Consider the following 19,770-nt stretch of genomic DNA (forward strand, 5'->3'; position numbering starts at 1 on the left):
TTCCTTTTTAAAATGTTGATTACCTTGCAATTATCATTTACCTGATAAGTCATGACATAAAAATGCTAACGTATGTTTGGGGTCACTGGTTTGCCTGGGAGGGGGTCCCTGGGCAAGAGAAGGTTGACGACCCCTTCTCTTGTTCATCCCCCACTCTAGTTCAACCCCCAATGTTTGGGCCTCAGCAGCCATTGACATGGACCCTGGGCCTTTCTACTGATTCTATTTCTATGGGTGCATCCACACAACGGTGGCTCAGTTCATCCCTTGCCACAGCTAATAAATGGCACCCTATTCCCTGTATAGTGCACTGCTTTTGACGAGAGCTCTGTGAGGTGCACTCTGAAGTAGTGGCACTATCAAGGAAATAGGGTGCCATTTCGGAAGCAACCCCAGTGTTTCACCCGTTTATCTGGCGGCCTTGGGGCAGAGCTCGACAGGAACAGGAAACAATAACAGGACTGTTGTTGAGAATGAGTGGATCAACTGCAAACTTAGCGCTTTCTTGTCTAATTCTGAAACTCATAATGTTGCTTCAGTGCTGTGCACAATGACGCCTTTGTGTTTTTAACTGTGCCTGAAGCTGCTAAAGCCCGCTCGGTGCATACTGCTTTATAGCTGTGGACTGGAGACTCCACTGGCATTTGAGTTTGCGCTGTCTCATAGGACGGAACTTTAGTTATTCGCCTACATTATATTTTATCAGTGTCTGTCATGGAAGTAATACTGTGTGAAAGGAGAACGTTGACAGTGAATGCCATTTTATGCTTTTCTATAGTTTAGCCAGAATGACTGAAAACGGCTTCCTTAAGTATGTTTGCATTCCAAATGGCACCCTATTTCCTTTATAGTGCACTACTTCTGACTAGGGCCCATAGGGCTGTGATCACTTCACTATATAGGTAATAGGGTGCCATTTCCATCCAGGGCTGTGATCACTTCACTATATAGGTAATAGGGTGCCATCTCCATCCCTAAAGCTGTGTGTCTATTTGTTTTGCCCTCTTCCAGGGAGCAGACGATGTGTGGGATGAACCCAGACATGTCTGCCCAGGGACAGGGGATGGGGAAGCAGCCAATGAACACTGTGTCTTCACTGACTCCTCCCAGTGTGGATGGGCTGTCCCCAGGGTTGGGGGGACAGGACACAATGGTTGGCAGCAATACCAACATGGCCACCATGGGTGGACGTTACAGATGCCAGGGGGCTATGAACCGTTCTCCCACTCCTCGGGGTAGCAGCAACTATGCACTCAAGATGGGGATGAACAGCCCGTCGCAGGGCAGCCCCAGTGTGACCTCTCAGGGGGGTCAAAGTGGCGGTGGTACCATGGTGTCCCCACGCCACCGCCAGAGCCCCAGTGTGGCGGGTTGCCCCCACGTTCTTCCCACAGGGCCCTTCTCCCCAACGGGCAGCCTGCACTCTCCACTAGGGGTGTGTAACAGCACAGGGGTGGGGAACAACCACAGTGTCTACACTGGTAACAGCTCCCTCAACGCCCTTCAGGCCCTCAGCGAATGCCACGGGGTCTCCCAGCAGGGGCAGTCCATAGGGTCACCTGACAGGAAGCCAGGCAGCATGCTGCAGATGCAGAGTCCCCCTGGTAGTGGTGGAGCTAGCAGCACTAGTAACCCCAACCTCAACTCCAGCCAGCTGGCCAACCGCAGCAGCTGCACGTCTGAGAGAGAGATAGAGATGTTTGGAGCGTACGGGGAGCAGTCCCAGCCAGACGGGGAGGAGAGGGAGAACGTGGAGCAGAGGAAGTCGAAAGATGACACCCTCAAGCCTTTTGGAGGATCAGGAGGAGAGCTAACCGAGGCCCAGAACAGGCTCCTCAACAGTAAGGGCCACACCAAGCTCCTGCAGCTACTCACCAACAAGTCAGAGCACATGGAGCCCTGCTCGCCCCACGGGGCCCCTGGGGGAGGGGAGCCCAACTCTAAGGATCCCGGGATGGGACCAGGTGGCCAGAACAATCACTCCACCTCGCTGAAGGAGAAACACAAGATCCTCCATAGACTCCTCCAGAACAGCACGTCCCCGGTGGAGTTGGCCAAGCTGACAGCTGAGGCCACGGGGAAGGAGCTGGGTCAGGGCCAGCAAGACCAGGGAGGACCAGACAGTATGGCTGCCACCATGGCTGAGATGGCCACTAAGCAGGAGTCCATCAGCCCCAAGAAGAAGGACAATGCGCTGCTGCGCTACCTGCTGGACAAGGATGACAACACCATGCAGGAGAAAGGCATCAAGATGGAGCCCGGGACAGAGATGAAGCTGGCCAACGTGAAGACGGAGAAGCACGACCCGGGATACAACATGGCAGACCAGGTCAGTAGAGCAACAATGTGTGGTCATGATACACTGGCTGCGTCCCAAATTATACCCTATGGGTCCTGGTCAAAGGTGGTGCGCTATAGGGAATAGGGACACAAGATCGAGAGTCTGAAGTAGGAGGTAGAGGTTGTAGTAAATCTGTGTTCAAGGGATAAGAGATGGGTGGATGGATGGGGAGGTAAAAACTACAGCCTTTAGTTGTAAGTTAGGCTACACGTTTCCTCTTGGGAAGCTACAGAGATTCATCTCAGATGAGAATATTGAGCATAAGATAACATATTGTTTTATGCCATATATATTTTTTTTAAATTTCCTGAAATACACTACATTCACAGATCTCTTTTAGCATAGCCACAATATGTGAGTTTTCCCAAAGGGTGCACTTGTACACACCATTTTTAACAATGGTGAAGACTCCACTTCAGCCAATGTTAACTGCAATCCAATATTTTTAGATCATGACTGGAAGTGTGCAAGTGCACACTTTGGGAGATTGTTAGAGAATCGGGACACTGCCCGAGAGGAGGTGGAACAGGAACTAACCAACAGCAGGTCACCCTGGCATGCAGACGTGCAGTGCACAGGGAGGAGGGCAGAGTAGAGCTGGGAGCCGTGCGGATCGGAGGGCAGAGCAGCCTTACATCATACATGACCTCATTAGTTCAGCTTGCTATTTATATCCTCCCCTCTATTCATTGGCCTGCCTGTATGAAATGGCCTGAGCAGGAAGATTCCATTCCCGTCTGTAGGCCTCTTTCTCTCTCACTCTTTCTCTCTGCTATCATATTTAAATGAAAAATGTAGCTCATTCTCAGTGATGATGGGTACAGTAATTAGCCTAGGCTAGCTATGCACTGGTTTTGTTGATTGGAAGGCAATCAAAAAAAAATTTCATTTGAATGTGGAGCATTGTGTTTTCCTGCACTAGAAAATATGTTCCATAATATCTATATATTATTATGTACATAGTAGTCAGATGTTCTAAATGCTCATGGACACTGTCTCCCACATTCTACTATCCTACTCATGTCTGGTCCTGAAGTCTACTCTAATGCATATAAGACTTGTCTGCGTCTTTCTGTGTGTGTGCATGCAGTCTAGTGCGCTGGAAGACATCTTGGATGATCTGCAGTGTCGCCAGCAGCAGCAGCTCTTCTCAGGCCAGCACCACCAGCAGCAGTCCAGACCCGTGTCTCTGCCCACCAACGTAGACAAGCAGTCCATCATCAACGACATCCTGCAGATGACAGAGAACAACAGCAGTCCCACGGGCACCAACACACAGCAGAAGGCCTTCCCAGGCATGGGCCCAGGACGTGAGTTGACCACACCCCTGCTCTTATCTGTTCTAGGTTGCATCCCAAATGGCACCCTCTTCCCTATGGGCCCTGGTCAAAGTAGTACACTCTATAGAGAATAGGGTGCCATTTGGGAAGCACACCAAGTAGCATGAGATGGTAGTAGCCCTTAACCACAGATCTGAGATCAGCTTACCCTCCCCAAATCTTAATAATCTTCATCATAAAGAATATCTGACCCGGCGTCAGCAGTTAGTTAGGGGCAACTTCTACCTACTTTGTCCCACTTTTGGGGAAAAGATTGTTTGGTCAAGCCAGTATCGTTTAGTAAGATGATTGTGTAACTTTTTCTGTCTTGTGCTCCCAGACTTCAATGGTCCCAGGATGGGTCAGCTAGGCCAACGGCCCCCTGTCCGCAGTATGTCCCTGGATCAGTCCAACATGTCTGCCCATGGTTCTCCCCGACCCTTCCCTCCCAGGAACAGCAGCCCCTACTCTGTCATGCAGCAGCAAGCCATGATGGGAAACCACGGAATGTTGCAGAACCAGGCTAACATGGGCAACCCAGGTGAGTCGTCTAAAAATTCATTAAGCATTACCATCAAAATGTCTAGTGCAAATTTAAGAGATGTGCTCTGTGTTATTAGATATAGGATCAGTCCCAAATGGCACCCTATTCCCTATATAGTGCACTAATTTTGGCCAGGGACCGTAGGGTCCAGTTTCAGTGTTTGTAAGCTGAGCCAGGATCACTTCTTTCCCCCTGTCCCAGGCTTGCCCCAGGCTAGCATGCAGCAGGGTTGGGGTCCTCAGGGGCCAATGGGCCAGGCTCTGCAGCAGAGAATGGGGCCTGATGGTCGCATGGTGCCCAACATCTCAGCTGGAGTCCCTATGAGGCCCAGCAACCAGCAGCCTGGACCCAGACAGATGGTCCCAATGCAGATGATGGGAAACGGTAGGTGCTGGTGCTGCCCACCTTTCGCCACACACACTTTGCCCGTTTTTCCACGCACACCTTGCCCTTATTTTTCCACGCACACATTCACAACTTGCCGCCGTTTCTCCAAACACACAAACGTCTCTATTGTCTCTGTATCCATCTAGAGCCATATGAAGCCCATAATTGAAGTTATTCTGAGTCTTTTCATAATGTCTGTTGAACAGTGCAATCCGATATGGAGATGGCTGGTCCTCCCTACCCAGGACAGCAGGCACTGCCCAATCAGACAGCCCCGTGGCCTGACCGCATGATGTCAGTGGATCACAGGCCTTATGGGAACCAGAACCGGTAACTAGCTACACACCGTACAGACCCCTTCTCTCAGTGACCGTACAATACACCTCTCTGCTGTCTGACACACTCGTTTGAAAAGTAGTGCACTATATCGGGTACCATTTGGGATGAAACTAACTGTCTGAACCTACTCTGGGCCCAGGTTACTAAAAGCATCTTAAGGCTAAGTTCATCGTTAGAATCTTAGTAGGAGCATCGTTAAATCTCCAAGCTGTTTCCCAAAACCATTGTTATTAATGTTGCACTCAAAAGCTTGTAATGTAACGCCGGCCTCAGACCACTCGTAGAAGTGCATCAATGGGTGCTTTTTTTTTTACCTCCCACATCACTTTATATGCAGATCTCTGCTAAACATAAAATCACATGCTTTATCCATCTCTGTGACCACCGATAACTTTAGAACAAAGTTGACTACAAATACAAAGATGCCAATGTCTTTGCAATTGACAAACAAACAACATACTGTATAAAAAATATGCTTTAAATTAAAACTGAGATGTCTGCATTAAAATATAAACAGTAAGAGGCCTATTTTCAGTCATATTGAAATACATTTCATGTTCAATCAGTTGCATTATATTTTGCTACTTGTGGGCTACGTTCTGTAATGTGTCTCAACATATTTCAAGATGTGTAGCCTAACGTGCGCAATGATGTGCCAAATCTGTGATTTTATGCATTTTTATTGGGTAAAAAAAACACCTCAATAGGTGATATCTCTCTAGGCGCTGATCCGTCGTCCGTATTGTGAAATAATTGTAATGTTAAGGAAATATTTTAATGTATAAAGCTGATCCGAGAGCAGCACCCCCCTTTCCTTCAATCCTATCAGTATCGACACATGCTCCAACAACTTCAGTCAGGGGCTGTTGAGTGAGTGAAAATGACAGTGGTATGGTATGCACGTGATGGTGTGTGTATGATAAGAAGCAGATGATTCACCGTGGTGATCTCCTTAGCCAAACGGCCCTTTCCAGTCGGATCTTTGACCTCTAACCTCAGACCTTGTGTTGTGTTCTTGCATTTAAAACCCACACTCGCACCGATTCTACTGATAGGGGCTACCTCGTGAGGGTCTACTTACAATAACTGTGATATGTGATTGTATTTTCCTACTGAACCTTGTCTGGATCAGAGCGTCTGCTAAATGACCTTAATGTGATGAAACGTCATGTTCCCCACAGACAGGCTTACGGTAACTCCCAGGATGAGGTGCTGTGTTCTCCCTTGCGGCCTGGGGAGGGGCCTTCGGACGGGGATGCCCTGCTCAGCCAGCTCTATTCAGTGCTGAAAGACTTTGACGGCCTGGAGGAGATTGACCGCGCCCTGGGAATCCCCACTCTGATTAGTCAGGTAATCTCTATTAGCCACTCTAATATGCGCAGTCCACAGATATGTACTTGAGCAGGGTTTCCCAAACTTGGTCCTGAAGCCCCTCTGGGGGCACGTTTATATTTTTTTCCCCCTAGCACTATGCAGGTGATTCAAGTTTTGATTATTTGAATCGGCTAGGGCATAAACCAAAATGTTTACTGGCGCGGGCTCAGGACTGAGTTTGGGAAACCCTGTACTAGAAAGCTCATCTATCTTTGCAATGGCAACTTCAAAATGGTGTACGCCCTCAATGGCGCTGTCCATGCTAACACAGGCTTTGGGCCAAGTGTGCCCTCTATCCAACTCTATGGCCTAGGCCAACAAGCCTTTTGCAGGCAGCTGGACTCAGCTCATTTTCCCTTGAGGCCTTACTCTAGTACTGTAATTCACTGACTGCTGTACTGTAGTTAGCTGTCCCCTAAGGTCTACAGGGAATTTGTATGTTGCTGTGGGTTCTGTCATTTGAATGGATTGAGATATTAAGGAAGTTGGTGTAGAAACTACAAAATCTCAAATTAAATTAACTGACTAGTTAGCAAGCCATTGCTTATTAACGGAAGGAAGACAGCCAAATGAACACTGACCTACAGTAGCTTTTTTTTAAATGTCCTGCTATGTGACTCAATTTCTTACTTGGTTTGATCTCTGTAGGGCCAGCCAGTGGCGCAGGAGCAGTATGCCAATCAGGAGTCACCCATGAGGAAGCCACCCATGTATAGCCAGTACCCCCATGCTGGTAGCATGGCACAGGGCAACTACATGACCCAGCAGGACCCTGGCTTCCATGGTATGCCCGGTCAGATGGGCCAGCGGATGGGGTACCCCATGCTCCGACTCCCTGCCCGACCAGGAGGCCCGGTGCCTGCCCAACCCAACAACCTGAGGCTGCAGCTGCAGCATCGACTACAGGGACAGCTGGTAGGGCAACACACCATCCCTGGAGCCCTCACTGTTAATAATATAGGCCCTATCCTAATGAATTTCTTCATCTGCAAAGAAACGTTTAAAAAGCTTGAAATTATGTTTGAAATGATAAATGCTTTACAAAGTTTACATATTAGACCTAAGGCACAATATACAAACTTGCCTCTTTCAAAATCAGACACACCACCCCTAGAGCCCTCAATGTAAATCATAGGGCATATAGAAGTCCTGACCTGAAAAGGACAATTGATAAGCTAAAGCTTGAAATGGTATTTGGAATGAGTAGTTTGCAGTATTGACATCGATAATTGAACAACCTTGTCCCCCTCCCTTGTCAAAATCATAAAGGGACTGGACATTTAAGAACATTGCAAACTGAACTGGACATCTGAAATTAACTGTTAATTGTCTACTCAGTTTCTGCAGTAAACTCTGAGGATTCTACTGCCACCTGCTGGAGAGTTTGAGAAATTGCTAAACTATTTTATAGCAATGACACAAATCAAATGTTATTTTTATTTTATTTATTTCACCTCTATTTAACCAGGTAGGCCAGTTGAGAACAAGTTCTCCTTTACAACTGCGACCTGGCCAAGATAAAGCAAAGCAGTTCGACACAAAAAACAGAGTTACACATGGAATAAATAAACATGCATTCAATAACACAATAGAAACGTCTATATACAGTGTGTGCAAATGAGGTAAGATAAGGGAGGTAAGGCAGTAAATAGGCCATAGTGGCAAAATAATTACAACTTAGCAATTGAACACTGGAGTGATAGATGTGCAGAAGATGAATTTGCAAGTAGAGATATTGGGGTGCAAAGGAGCGAAGAATAAATAAGTATGGGGATGAGGTATTTGGATGGGCTATGTACAGGTGCAGTGATCTGTGAGTTGCTCTGACAGCTGGAACTTAGAGAGGGAGATATGAGTCTCCAGCTTCATTGATTTTTTTGCAATTCGTTCCAGTCATTGGCAGCATAGAACTGGAAGGAAAGGCGGCCAAAGAAGGAATTGGCTTTGGGGGTGACAAGTGAAATATACCTGCTGGAGTGTGTGCTTCGGGTGGGTGCTGCTATGGTGACCAGTGAGCTGAGATAAGGCGGGGCTTTACCTAGCAAAGATTTTTATAGATGACCTGGAGCCAGTAGGTTTGGCGACAAATATGAAGCGAGGGCCAGCTGACGAGAGCATACAGGTCGCAGTGGTGGGTAGTATATGGGGCTTTGGCGACAAAACGGATGGCACTGTGATAGACTGCATCCAATTTGCTAAGTAGTGTGTTGGAGGCTATTTTGTAAATGACATCACCGAAGTCAACGATCGGTAGGATAGTCAGTTTTACGAGGGTATGTTTGGCAGCATGAGTGAAGGATGCTTTGTTGTGAAATAGGAAGCTGATTCTAGATTTAATTTTGGATTGGGGATGCTTAATGTGAGACACCTAGGTATTTGTAGTTGGCCACATTCTAAGTCAGAACCATCCAGAGTAGTGATGCTGGACAGGCGGAAAGGTGCGGGCAGCGATCAGTTGAAGAGCATGCGTTTAATTTTACTTGCATTTAAGAGCAGTTGGAGGCCACGGAAGGAGAGTTGTATGGCATTGAAGTTCGTCTGGGGGTTTGTTAACAGTGTCCAAAGAAGGGCCAGAAGTATACAGAATGGTGTCATCTGCGTAGAGGTGGATCAGAGAATCACCAGCAGCAAGAGCGACATCATTGATGTATACAGAGAAAAGAGTTGGCCCGAGAATTGAACCCTGTGGCACCCAATTAGAGACTGCCAGAGGTCCGGACAACAGGCCCTCTGATTTGACACACTGAACTCTGTCTGAGAAGTAGTTGGTGAACCAGGCGAGGCAGTCATTTGAGAAGCCAAGGCTGTTGAGTCTGCGGATAAGAATCTGGTGATTGACAGAGTTGAAAGCCTTGGCCAGGTCGATGAATACAGCTGCACATTGTCTCTTATCGATGCCGGTTATGATATTGTTTAGGACCTTGAGCGTGGCTGAAGTGCACCCATGACCAGCTCTGAAACCAGATTGCATAGCGGAGAAGGTACGATGAGATTCGTAATGGTCAGTGATCTGTTGGCATTCAAAGGCCTTAGAAAGGCAGGGTAGGATGTGTGTGTGTCTAACATTTTGGGTCAAGAGTGTCTCCCCTTTGAAGAGGATTGCAACAATTGCGGCGGATAATTTTAGAAAGAGAGGGTCCAGATTGTCTAGCCCGGCTGATTTGTAGGGATCCAGATTTTCAGCTCTTTCAGAACATCAGCTATCTGGATTTGGGTGAAGGAGAAATGGGGAAGGCTTGGGAAAGTTGCTGAGGGGGGCGCAGGGCTGTTGGCCGGGGAAGGGGTAGCCAGGTGGAAAGCATGGCCAGCCGTAGATAAAAGCTTACTGAAATTCTCAATTATCGTGGATTTATCGGTGGTGACAGTGTTTCCTAGCCTCAGTGCAGTGGGCAGCTGGGAGGACGTGCTCTTATTCTCCATGGACTTTACAGTGTCCCAGACCAGAACTTTATGGAGTTTGTGGTACAGGGTGCAAATTTCTGTTTGAAAAAGCTTGCCTTAGCTTTCCTAACTGAGTATATTGGTTCCTGACTTCCATGAAAATTTGCATATCGCGGGGGCTATTCGATGCTTATGCAGTACGCCACAGGATGTTTTTGTGCTGATCAAGGGCAGTCAGGTCTGAGGTGAACCAAGGGCTATATCTGTTCCTGGTTCTACATTTTGATTCCCAGAATCGCCCAGAATACACCGTGTGGCCCATTGATGTAGCATGGGCAACATTTCCCATCCCCTTAAGTATCTGTCGTTTCGAATGTTAGGTTGAGCGTTAGGTTGAACATGGCAAGATTGTAGACTCCTAAATTGATAGTGCATTTTGTTTAGGTGATTTTACAGATACCTAGCTATGTTACATGCTGATATTGTCTTTGGTATTACTGTGTGTAGCTATGTTTGCTTTCTACCTGCCTAGATAGCCCATAGATAGAGAGCATTGCATTGTGTATTTTGTAGTTGACTTGAGCTGCAACACATTTCCACAACGATTTTCCAGGTTCCCACCAACCTTATAACGCCAAAATGAAACATTTGTTTAACACTGTAAATGAAAGGAATTAGTGTTTTAGGGTGGATTTTCCTTTAACCTGTTTAAAGGGCTCACTCACATTTGACTTAGAGTTTGTGTATGCATTGATATGTAGGCTACGTGTGCCTTTTTTTTTAAATGTATGTAGTTCTGTCCTTGAGCTGTTCTTGTCTAATGATGTTCCGTATTATGTTTTATGTGGACCCCAGGAAGAGTAGCTGCTGCTTTTGCAACAGCTAATGGGGATCCTAATAAAATAGAAAATACCAATACATTGGCTACAGAGAGTGAGATCACACAGTCGTCCGGAACAGCTATTGCTCTCATGCATGGTTCAGTGTTGCTTGCCTCAAAGCGAGCATAGAAGGCATTTAACTCATCTGGTAGGCTCGCGTCACTGGGCACCTCGTGGCTGGGTTTCCCTTTGTAATTCGTGATAGTTTGCAAGCCCTGCCACATCTGACATGCATCAGAGCTGGCATAGTAGGATCCATCTTAGTCCTGTATTGACACTGGCTATTTGATCGCTCTTCAGAGGTCGTAGCGAGATTTTATTACATTATCAATAAAGTGCAGTATCATAAATGTCTTTGGAATTCACCAAGTAATGGGTCTAATAGAATGTCAAGGGCTATGTAATTAACACGTTTAAGGTTAAATTCAACAACAAAAATGTTTTTATTTTTTATTTCCTCAGCAGAATCGTCAGCCAATGATGAACCAGATGGGTGTGTCCAACATGAACCTACCTCTCAGACCCAGTGTACCCAACCAGGTTAGTCAGAATACTGTAGCAGATCATTATTATTACAGCTCCATGCGTGTGTGAGTTTGCATCCTTAATGGCACCCTATTCCCTATAAATAAAATTTAAATATAGTGTACTTCTTTTGGCAGCACCCTATTCCCTATATAGTGTACTACTTTTGACCAGGACCTATAGGGCTCTGTTCAAAAGTAATGCACTTTATAGGGAATAGGGTTCCATTGGGCTGCACTCTAATGCCTAAAGTCTAAATGTGTCTTGTCTGTCTGTCCTCCTAGGGAACCCTGAATGCTCAGATGTTGGCCCAGAGACAGAGGGAGTACCTGAGTAACATCCTGCGCCAGCGCCAGCAGCACGTCCACCAGAGAGCCATGCTGATGCGGGCCCAGGGCCTCATCGCCCCCCCCAACATGGCTTCAGCGGCTGGAGCAGTGGAGCCCTCACAGTCCCCTGGCATGCCCCCCGGTTCCATGGGCACCAACCCTCGGATCCCCCAGGCAAACCCCCAGCAGTTCCCCTACCCGGCCAGCTACGGTACTGGTCTTACGTCTCCGCCACCCTCCACCAGCCCCTTCCCCCCGCTGTCCCCTGGTCTCCCTGGGGCTCAGCAGCTCCTCTCCCCTCTCCACTCCTCCCCAATCTCGCATGGCTCCTCCCAGATGAGTCTAGCTAACCAGCAAGGGATGATGGGAAACGTAGGTGGCCAGTTTGGAGCCGTAGTGAATCCACAAATGCAGCAACACCGTGCCTTCCAGTTTCCCAGCTCAGGTATACTGTAATATAATGCTGCCCGGTCACCTCGCTGTGTGGCTTCCTGTCACAGCTTTGGTTTAATTTCAATTGATAATCATTTTAATCATACGTGGGTTTAATTTGGTGGTTGCATGACTGTAGTGGTATTTGTTTCTCATACATACTCCATGGTGGTTTAGCTGAACAGCTGCCAAATGAAATAGTACACTACTGGTCAAACCTTTTAGAACACCTACTCATTCAGGCGTTTTTCTTTAATTTTTACTATTTTCTACATTGTAGAATGATAGTGAAGACATTAAAACTATGAAATGACACACATGGAATCATGGAGGAACCAAAAAAGTTTTATATTTTAGATTCTTCAAATAGCCACTCTTTGCCTTGACAGTTTTGCACACTCTTGGCATTCTCTCAACCAGCTTCATGAGGTAGCCACCTGGAATGCATTTCAATTGTGCCTTAAAAGTTAATTTGTGGAATTTCTTTCCTTCTTAATGCATTTGAGCCAATCAGTTGTGTTGTGACAAGGTAGGGGGCATATACATAGCCCTATTTGGTAAAAGACCAAGTCCATATTATGGCAAGAACAGCTCAAATAAGCAGAGAGAAATGACAGTCCATCATTACTTTAAGACATGAAGGTCGGTCAATACGGAAAATGTCAGGAACTTTGAAAGTTTCTTCAAGTGCAGTCGCAAAAACCATCAAGCGCTATGATGAAACTGGCTCTCATGAGGACCACCACAGGAATGGAAAACCCAGAGTCACCTCTGCTGCAGAGGATAAGTTCATTACAGTTACCAGCCTCAGGAATTGCTTAATGGTTGAATTGCTGAAAAGACACCACTACTAAAGGACACCAATATGAAGAAGAGACTTGCTTGGGCCAAGAAACACAAGCAATGGACATTAGACCGGTGGAAAGGTCTAAAGTCCAAATTTGAGATTTTTGGCACCAACCACCATGTCTAGGTGAACGGATGATCTCTCCACATGTGTATTTCCCACCATGAAGTATGGAGGAGGAGGTGTGATGGTGCTTTGCTGGTGACATTATCTGTGATTGATTTAGAATTCAAGGCACACTTAACCAGCATGGCTACCACAGCATTCTGCAGCGATACGCCATCCCATCTGGTTTGCGCTTAGTGGGACAATCATTTGTTTTTCAACAGGACAATGACCCAACACACCTCCAGGCTGTGTAATGGCTATTTGACCAATAAGGAGAGAGATGGAGTGCTGCATCAGATGACCTGGCCTCCACAATCCCCCAACCTCAACCAAATTGAGATGGTTTCGGATGAGTTGGACCGCAGAGTGAAGGAAAAGCAGCCAACAAGTGCTCAGCATATGTGGGAACTCCTTCAAGACTGTTGGAAAAGCATTCCAGGTGAAGCTGGTTGAGAGAATGCCAAGAGTGTGCAAAGCTGTCATCAAGGTAGTGTAACGGGTGGCTATTTGAAGAATCTCAAATAGAAATATATTTTGATTTAACACTTTATTGTTTACTACATGATTCCATATGTGTTATTTCATAGTTTTGATGTCTTCACTATTGCACAATCTGCAATGCCTAAAAGTCAAAATAACGAAAAACCCTCGACTGAGTAGGTATTCTAAAACTTTTGACTGGTAGTGTATGCCTCATGTAATCTCACAGGTATATCTACCTAAAGATATCAGAGTACTTGTGATCCATAGTATTAACTCATTGCTTCTGTCATGTTAGTCAAAACAATCCATTACATATGATACAGGGATATGAATTACTAATAGCATTATCAGATTGCTTCATGTTGGTGTTCACATAGATGTTGGTAGTGGCTGAGCTGTAGAATTTTCATATTTTTCATCTTCTCTTACCCATTCATGTGACTGTATAGACTTGATTGTGCCACATTTTTGACCAACTGCATGTACTTTACTTTGGCTCTTCATGTATTTCTGATTCTTCATTAACATATCTGCAGTAGTCAACTACAACACATAGCTTATCTTAAGCCTGGTCCCTATTTGTGTTTTTGGCAATTCCATTTCTGTTATTTTCAAGCCAAACATGGCATGACGATGAATGACAAGGAGTTGGAATGGTGGAAAAAACAGACTGGCATTCAAGCAATCTTATCTTGACAATGAAATGAATGCTTAGGTAACATCTACTGTACTCTCCACCCCTCAGTACTGATAACAAATGTCTCCTCCCTGGTCCTGTCAGGTATAAACCAGCAGCAGCAGGACGCAGGCTTCACAGGAGCCACCACCCCCCAGAGCCCCCTCATGTCCCCCCGCATGAATCACGCCCAGAGCCCCATTATGCAGCAGCAGGCCCAGGCCAACTCCTCCTACCAGCCCTCCTCTGAGATGAACGGCTGGCCTCAAGGCAACATGTCAGGAAACAGGTGAGACTGACTGGCAACTCTACCTGGATCAAAATCTAATTTTATCACGTGTCAAATGTTTATTTAACCTTTATTTAACTAGGCAAGTCAGTTAAGAACAAATTCTTATTTACAATGACTGCCTTCCCCGGTCAAACCCAAACGATGCTGGGCCAAATGTGCACCGCCCTATGGGACTCCCAATCCCGGCCGGATGTGATGTGATACTGTAGTGACGCCTCAAGCACTGAGATGCAGTGAGTTAGAACGCTGCGCCACTCGGGAGCTAAAGCGTTAAAATAAGTATGCATAGATAATGACCAGAGAGTAGCAGCAGTGTAAAAGGGGGGGGGCAATGCAAATAGTCTGGGTAGTCATTTGATTAGCTGTTCAGGAGTCTTATGGCTTGGGAGTAGAAGCTGTTAAGAAGCCTTTTGGTTGCAAAATTCAAGTAACTTCGGAAAGGGTTTCCAGGAAGTCCTGGTTGGAGGATTCTCTGAATCAGGAGGAAATTAACAGAAATCTGTAATTCTTCATCCAGGTTTTCTGGAAAACCAGAATTTTGCAACCCTACTGCTAACCTTTGTATTTAGTTGTCATGGTTATGATCATAGACTTTTATGTTTTGATTCTGCATGAATCTACACTGTCTGTAGGATGTATCCAGTATGCTCTCATGATACAGATTTTTATCAACCTGTGGTCAAATCTGTGATTGAACATGTACCTTTTGATTTCCATGCTCTGTTTCAGCATGTTCACACAACAGTCTCAAGCTCAGCAGTACATGCCTCAACAGTCTAATGGTGGAATGTACACCGGCACAAACGCAAACCTGAACATGAACATACAGGGTGTCCCCATGGCCTCCAACGGCAGCATGAACAACATGAACCAAGTCTCAGCAGGCCAGATGACCATGCCTACAGGAAGCCTGTCTTCCATGGACCCTGAGCAGGTGTGTGTGTGTCCAGTTCAAGTTCCACCCACTCCTTTGTGTACTTTAGTTTCTCTTTATCATTTAGAGGTACTTTTAGAGAAACTAAAGTTAAATCTGATTTAGAAATTAAAATGAAAGAAAAAAAGAACACCATCTTAGAAAAAGCCAATAAAAAATCTTTACAAGCTAAAGAAGGAAAATACAATTTCATAACTAAGATATTTTACTTTTGAAGAGAGCCAACAACTACAGGTTAAACTCCAATAAAGAATACTACTTAATGACAAATAAAGCAGTAAAATATCTCTCACCTCTCACAAAACAAATACATGCTAAACCAGTTAGAATTTTAAAAGATACAAACTCTATTTAGAAACAGCGCGATTTTGACAATTTAAAAATCTTCAATGAAAATGTATATGAATCCAAATTAAACATTTGGATGGATCCTATAGCCTTCTTAGACTCAAAAGCTCTCAGTTATCAACAGAAAAAGTATCACTAAAAACAGAGATTACTCAAGAAGAAATATTAGATACTGTTATAACATTTGCACAGAGAAAAGCACCAGAAATGGCTTTCCCATAGAAATCTATTCAACATTTTGAGACAAAGTAGCACCCCCTATTTACACAAATGACAACACACGTCACTCAACTCAGTGCTTCCTAGTTCCATGTATCAAAAAGTTATTTCAATTATATTAAAACCAGGAAAATCTGTAGTCCCCTGCTGATTATAAACCCATAAGTTTAATAAATTGTGACAAAATGATAACAAAACTTACAAGACTTGATACACATCAATCAAACAGGAATTATTAAAAATAGACACAAACAAGAACGTCAGTTTAATACAATAAACAACAACAACAAAGATATACAGATTTATCAATAATGGCTGTTGATGCCAAAAGGCTTTTGACTATCTTGAATGGCCTTTTCTATTCAAAACTTCGGAAGCTTTCAACTTTCCATCTGAAATAATATATTTAATAAAAACATTGTATAATTGTCCCTAAACAAAAATATACATATACAGTTGAAGTCGGAAGTTTACATACATACATACACTTAGGTTTGAGTCATTAAAACTCGTTATCAACCACTCCACAAATGTCTTATTAATAAACTATAGTTTTGGGAAGTCGGTTAGGATATCTACTTTGCATGACAGAAGTCATTTTTCCAACAATTGTTTACAGACAGATTATTTCACTTATAATTCACTGTATCACAATTCCAGTGGGTCAGAAGTTTACATACACAAGTTGACTGTGCCTGGGCCTCCCAGGTGGCGCAGTGGTCTAAGGCGCTGTGCCACCAGAGCTTCTGGGTTCGAGCCCAGGCTCTGTCGCAGCCGGCCGCGACCGGGAGGTCCATGGGGCGACGCACAATTGGCCTAGCTTCGTCCGGGTTAGGCCGGCAGGGATATCATTGTCTCATCGCGCACTAGCGACTCCTGTGGAAGGCCGGGCGCAGTGGTCTAAGGCACTGCATCGCAGTGCTAGCTGTGCCACCAGAGATTCTGGGTTCGAGCCCAGGCTCTGTCGCAGCCGGCCGCGACCGGAGGTCCGTGGGGCGACATACAATTGGCCTAGCTTCGTCCGGGTTAGGCCGGCAGGGAGATCCTTGTCTCATCGCGCACTAGCGACTCCTGTGGTGGGCCGGGCGCAGTGCACGCTAACCAGGCGCCAGGTGCACGGTGTTTCCTCCGACACATTGGTGCAGCTGGCTTCCGGGTTGGATGCGCGCTGTGTTAAGAAGCAGTGCGGCTTGGTTGGGTTGTGTTTCGGAGGACGCATGGCTTTTGACCTTTGTCTCTCCCGAGCCCGTAGGGGAGTTGTAGCGATGAGACAAGATAGTAATTACTAACAATTGGATACTAACAAATTGGGGAGAAAAAGGGGGTAAAATAAAAATAAATATTTCACAGATAAATTGGTCCACATGGAAAAACTAAAGATGTATAAACCGTAAATGACTTGGTAACAGGAAATACACTGAACAAAAATATAAATGCAACATGCAACATTTTCAAAGATTTACTCAGTTACAGTTCCTGTAAGGAAGTCAGTCAGTCAATAGAAATAATTAATTAGGCCCTTATCTATGGATTTCACACGACTGGGCAGGGTTGGCCTGGGAGGGCACTTGGGAGCCAGGGCCCAGCTAATCAGAATTAGTTTTTCTGCACATGGTGTATTGCTGAGGAAATTGTTTTATTTAATCAATTTTAGAATAAAGCTGTAACGAAACAAAATGTGGAAAAAGTCAAGCGGTCTGAGTTTCTTTCCAAAGGCACTGTATAAGGAATAGGGTGCCGTTTGGGAGGCAGCCGTAGTGTGGTGATGTAGTGGAACATCAAACAAGTCTTTGGGTGTTCCTACTACCACAGGTGAATCATGATAATGTCTTGAGACGAAGGAATAGCATCATTCTAGACCAGTTGGCTGGAATTGACATGTTAACACAAGGTGACGCAACTCCAGTGAGTAACGTTTCATCTTCTGTTGTTGTCTGCCCAACATTAGGGATTAGTGTATTTAAAAACGTTTACACATCAAAACAGACCGCACCGATTTGTCATTGAGGGCCTTCTTCCCATGTCCTTATAATCCCGTGTCTCTTTAGAATGTTGTCAGTCGTATTTCACTCAATTCTTTCCTTTTGTCCCCCACAATGAAATCGGGTGAGAGACTGGATCTGTCTCCGTCCGGTCCTATATTAGTTAGATGTGATATCTGACACCACTGGCCCAATGGGTGAATGATGTGTCTTGCCATAGAGATCTGGCATTTACAATATTACACTGATTGGCCTAAGGGGGGCAGTATAGTAATCAACTGAAATGTTGCCTTGTTTAAATCAAAGAAACATTTTCTTTTTCAGAACTATTGCTGACCCCGGTCTATTGTTGGACAACACGGTTTACAAAAGGTCACCACCCAATGAAAACACTGGCATCCAACCAATCAAGGAGCTCCTGCAGTTCTCCCTGAACCAACCAACCGCATTCACCTTAGTGTGACTTTGGTCCTTCCCAAATAGGCTACACGCAGACACAGACACACACACAGTCACTTGCACGCACACACACACACACACGTATATATGTGTATGTATATATATAATGGACTCATACTCACACAATATAGAAGCAAAACTGATCCTGTCAGCAGGCATCTGGTCAGATAAATGTATTCATTTCAGGGGATAGAACGCAGACTATGGCTCAACTCTGAAAATGCTCTCTTTACTCTTTTAGGTATTTTCTTAATAACAATATTTTCTTTGTCTGATTGTTTCTTTATATGCACAGGTGTGAGACAAAATTATATCACATGATTTAAAAAAATAAATAAGTGATATTATAAATGGTTTGAAGAGCATAAACTATACAATGATGTTGAATGGTTACATTGTAAAAGCCTGACTAAAGTAGTCACTTGAAAGGTTTAAAATAAATGTTTTACAGGTATTTATAGTTTTTAAACTTGAGAAACTTTCTTTGTATGAAACTGTAAAAAGGGGGCAAGTGTTAAGTTTCTTAACAAGTATCCCTTAATGGTACCTTATTGTGTCTATTTGAATTACATATTTTAGGTCCTGTAATTTCAGATGAAATTGTCAAATGAATCACCCTGCTGCGATATGTATGAAGGTGAATGTTCATAGTTTGTATATATTACAGTATAGATTAATTAATTAAGATGTTGGTTTTTTTTCTCTAGCCTGGTGTTACGACCACTGAAATATGACTTCACAGTCATACCGTTTGTGTTGGATTAACTAACAAAGGACTGTTTATCAGGGTTTCAAACAATTTGCGTAAGGATTTTTCCTTGCACTTCACCTCGACCTCATCACAATGAAAGGAATGGACAGACCTACCAACAGGCATAACTGAATACTTTAGGGTGCTCTGACTCTGCTGATTTTGTGTGCTGCCCTATTAAAAAAAAGCTGGAAGTGTAAAATGAACAGGTAATATGTATTTTTCAAGCCATATTCCTGTACTATTCCCATTTTTGTTTATCGTCTGTAAACACATAGCAAATATGAACTCATAGAATTTCTATTTTTTTTTTGTAAAATGTGAAAATTCCAAATTGTCTGCAAACACTGAAATGACGTTGGGCTCACACAATCATGCGTTTAAAAATGTGTGGCCAGAAAATATCTATTTTGTAGCTTTGCACTGGTTATTATGATGTCACTCTGACGATGCAAAGGATATTTCTAATTGTTTGTGATGGCCAATTTCTCCCAATTAATTAAACATTTTCCTAAACAAGGCATTATTAAAGAGTTGGGCAAAGTTTGAAGATTAGGATGCTCTGAAATAAATAAATATATATATATATATATATATATATATATATAAAAAATAACAACTTATAGAATGATGCACTGCTCTCATTGCAAATCCAAAGATGTTATTACTACCTTTTAAAATAAACTGAAGCCATGAAGTGTTACTGTGTTAACAGACTTTTTTAAGGCATGCATTTTGGCAATCATGATAAGTTTTAAGGAAAGAGTTTGCATACAAATATAACTCACAAAGTTTGGTTGAATTTAATTGCTTTTTTTC

At 44.3% G+C, this 19,770-nt stretch overlaps 1 protein-coding gene across 8 annotated transcripts in view; it reads left to right on the forward strand.

Moving 5' to 3' along the window:
• LOC139376046 (nuclear receptor coactivator 2-like) overlaps positions 1–19,045 on the forward strand; it is a 49,651-nt gene extending 30,606 nt beyond the window's left edge. For 3 of the 8 annotated variants that reach the window (XM_071118172.1, XM_071118171.1, XM_071118174.1), the window contains 12 exons: positions 1,012–2,329; positions 3,432–3,651; positions 4,001–4,201; positions 4,406–4,588; positions 4,798–4,921; positions 6,112–6,280; positions 6,953–7,219; positions 11,032–11,106; positions 11,376–11,865; positions 14,072–14,255; positions 14,988–15,192; positions 18,066–19,045. In XM_071118172.1, coding sequence (XP_070974273.1) covers positions 1,012–2,329; positions 3,432–3,651; positions 4,001–4,201; positions 4,406–4,588; positions 4,798–4,921; positions 6,112–6,280; positions 6,953–7,219; positions 11,032–11,106; positions 11,376–11,865; positions 14,072–14,255; positions 14,988–15,192; positions 18,066–18,077 — 3,448 coding nt within the window. In that variant the 3' untranslated portion in view covers positions 18,078–19,045. Of the gene's footprint in view, positions 1–1,011; positions 2,330–3,431; positions 3,652–4,000; positions 4,202–4,405; positions 4,589–4,797; positions 4,922–6,111; positions 6,281–6,952; positions 7,220–11,028; positions 11,107–11,375; positions 11,866–14,071; positions 14,256–14,987; positions 15,193–18,065 lie in introns of all 8 variants that reach the window. The other 5 variants (XM_071118169.1, XM_071118168.1, XM_071118175.1 and 2 more) reach the window with 4 other exon arrangements.
• Positions 19,046–19,770: the final 725 nt, after the last annotated feature.

The sequence above is a fragment of the Oncorhynchus clarkii genome, chromosome 20, assembly GCF_045791955.1.
Source record: "Oncorhynchus clarkii lewisi isolate Uvic-CL-2024 chromosome 20, UVic_Ocla_1.0, whole genome shotgun sequence".
Taxonomy (NCBI): Eukaryota; Metazoa; Chordata; class Actinopteri; order Salmoniformes; family Salmonidae; genus Oncorhynchus; species Oncorhynchus clarkii.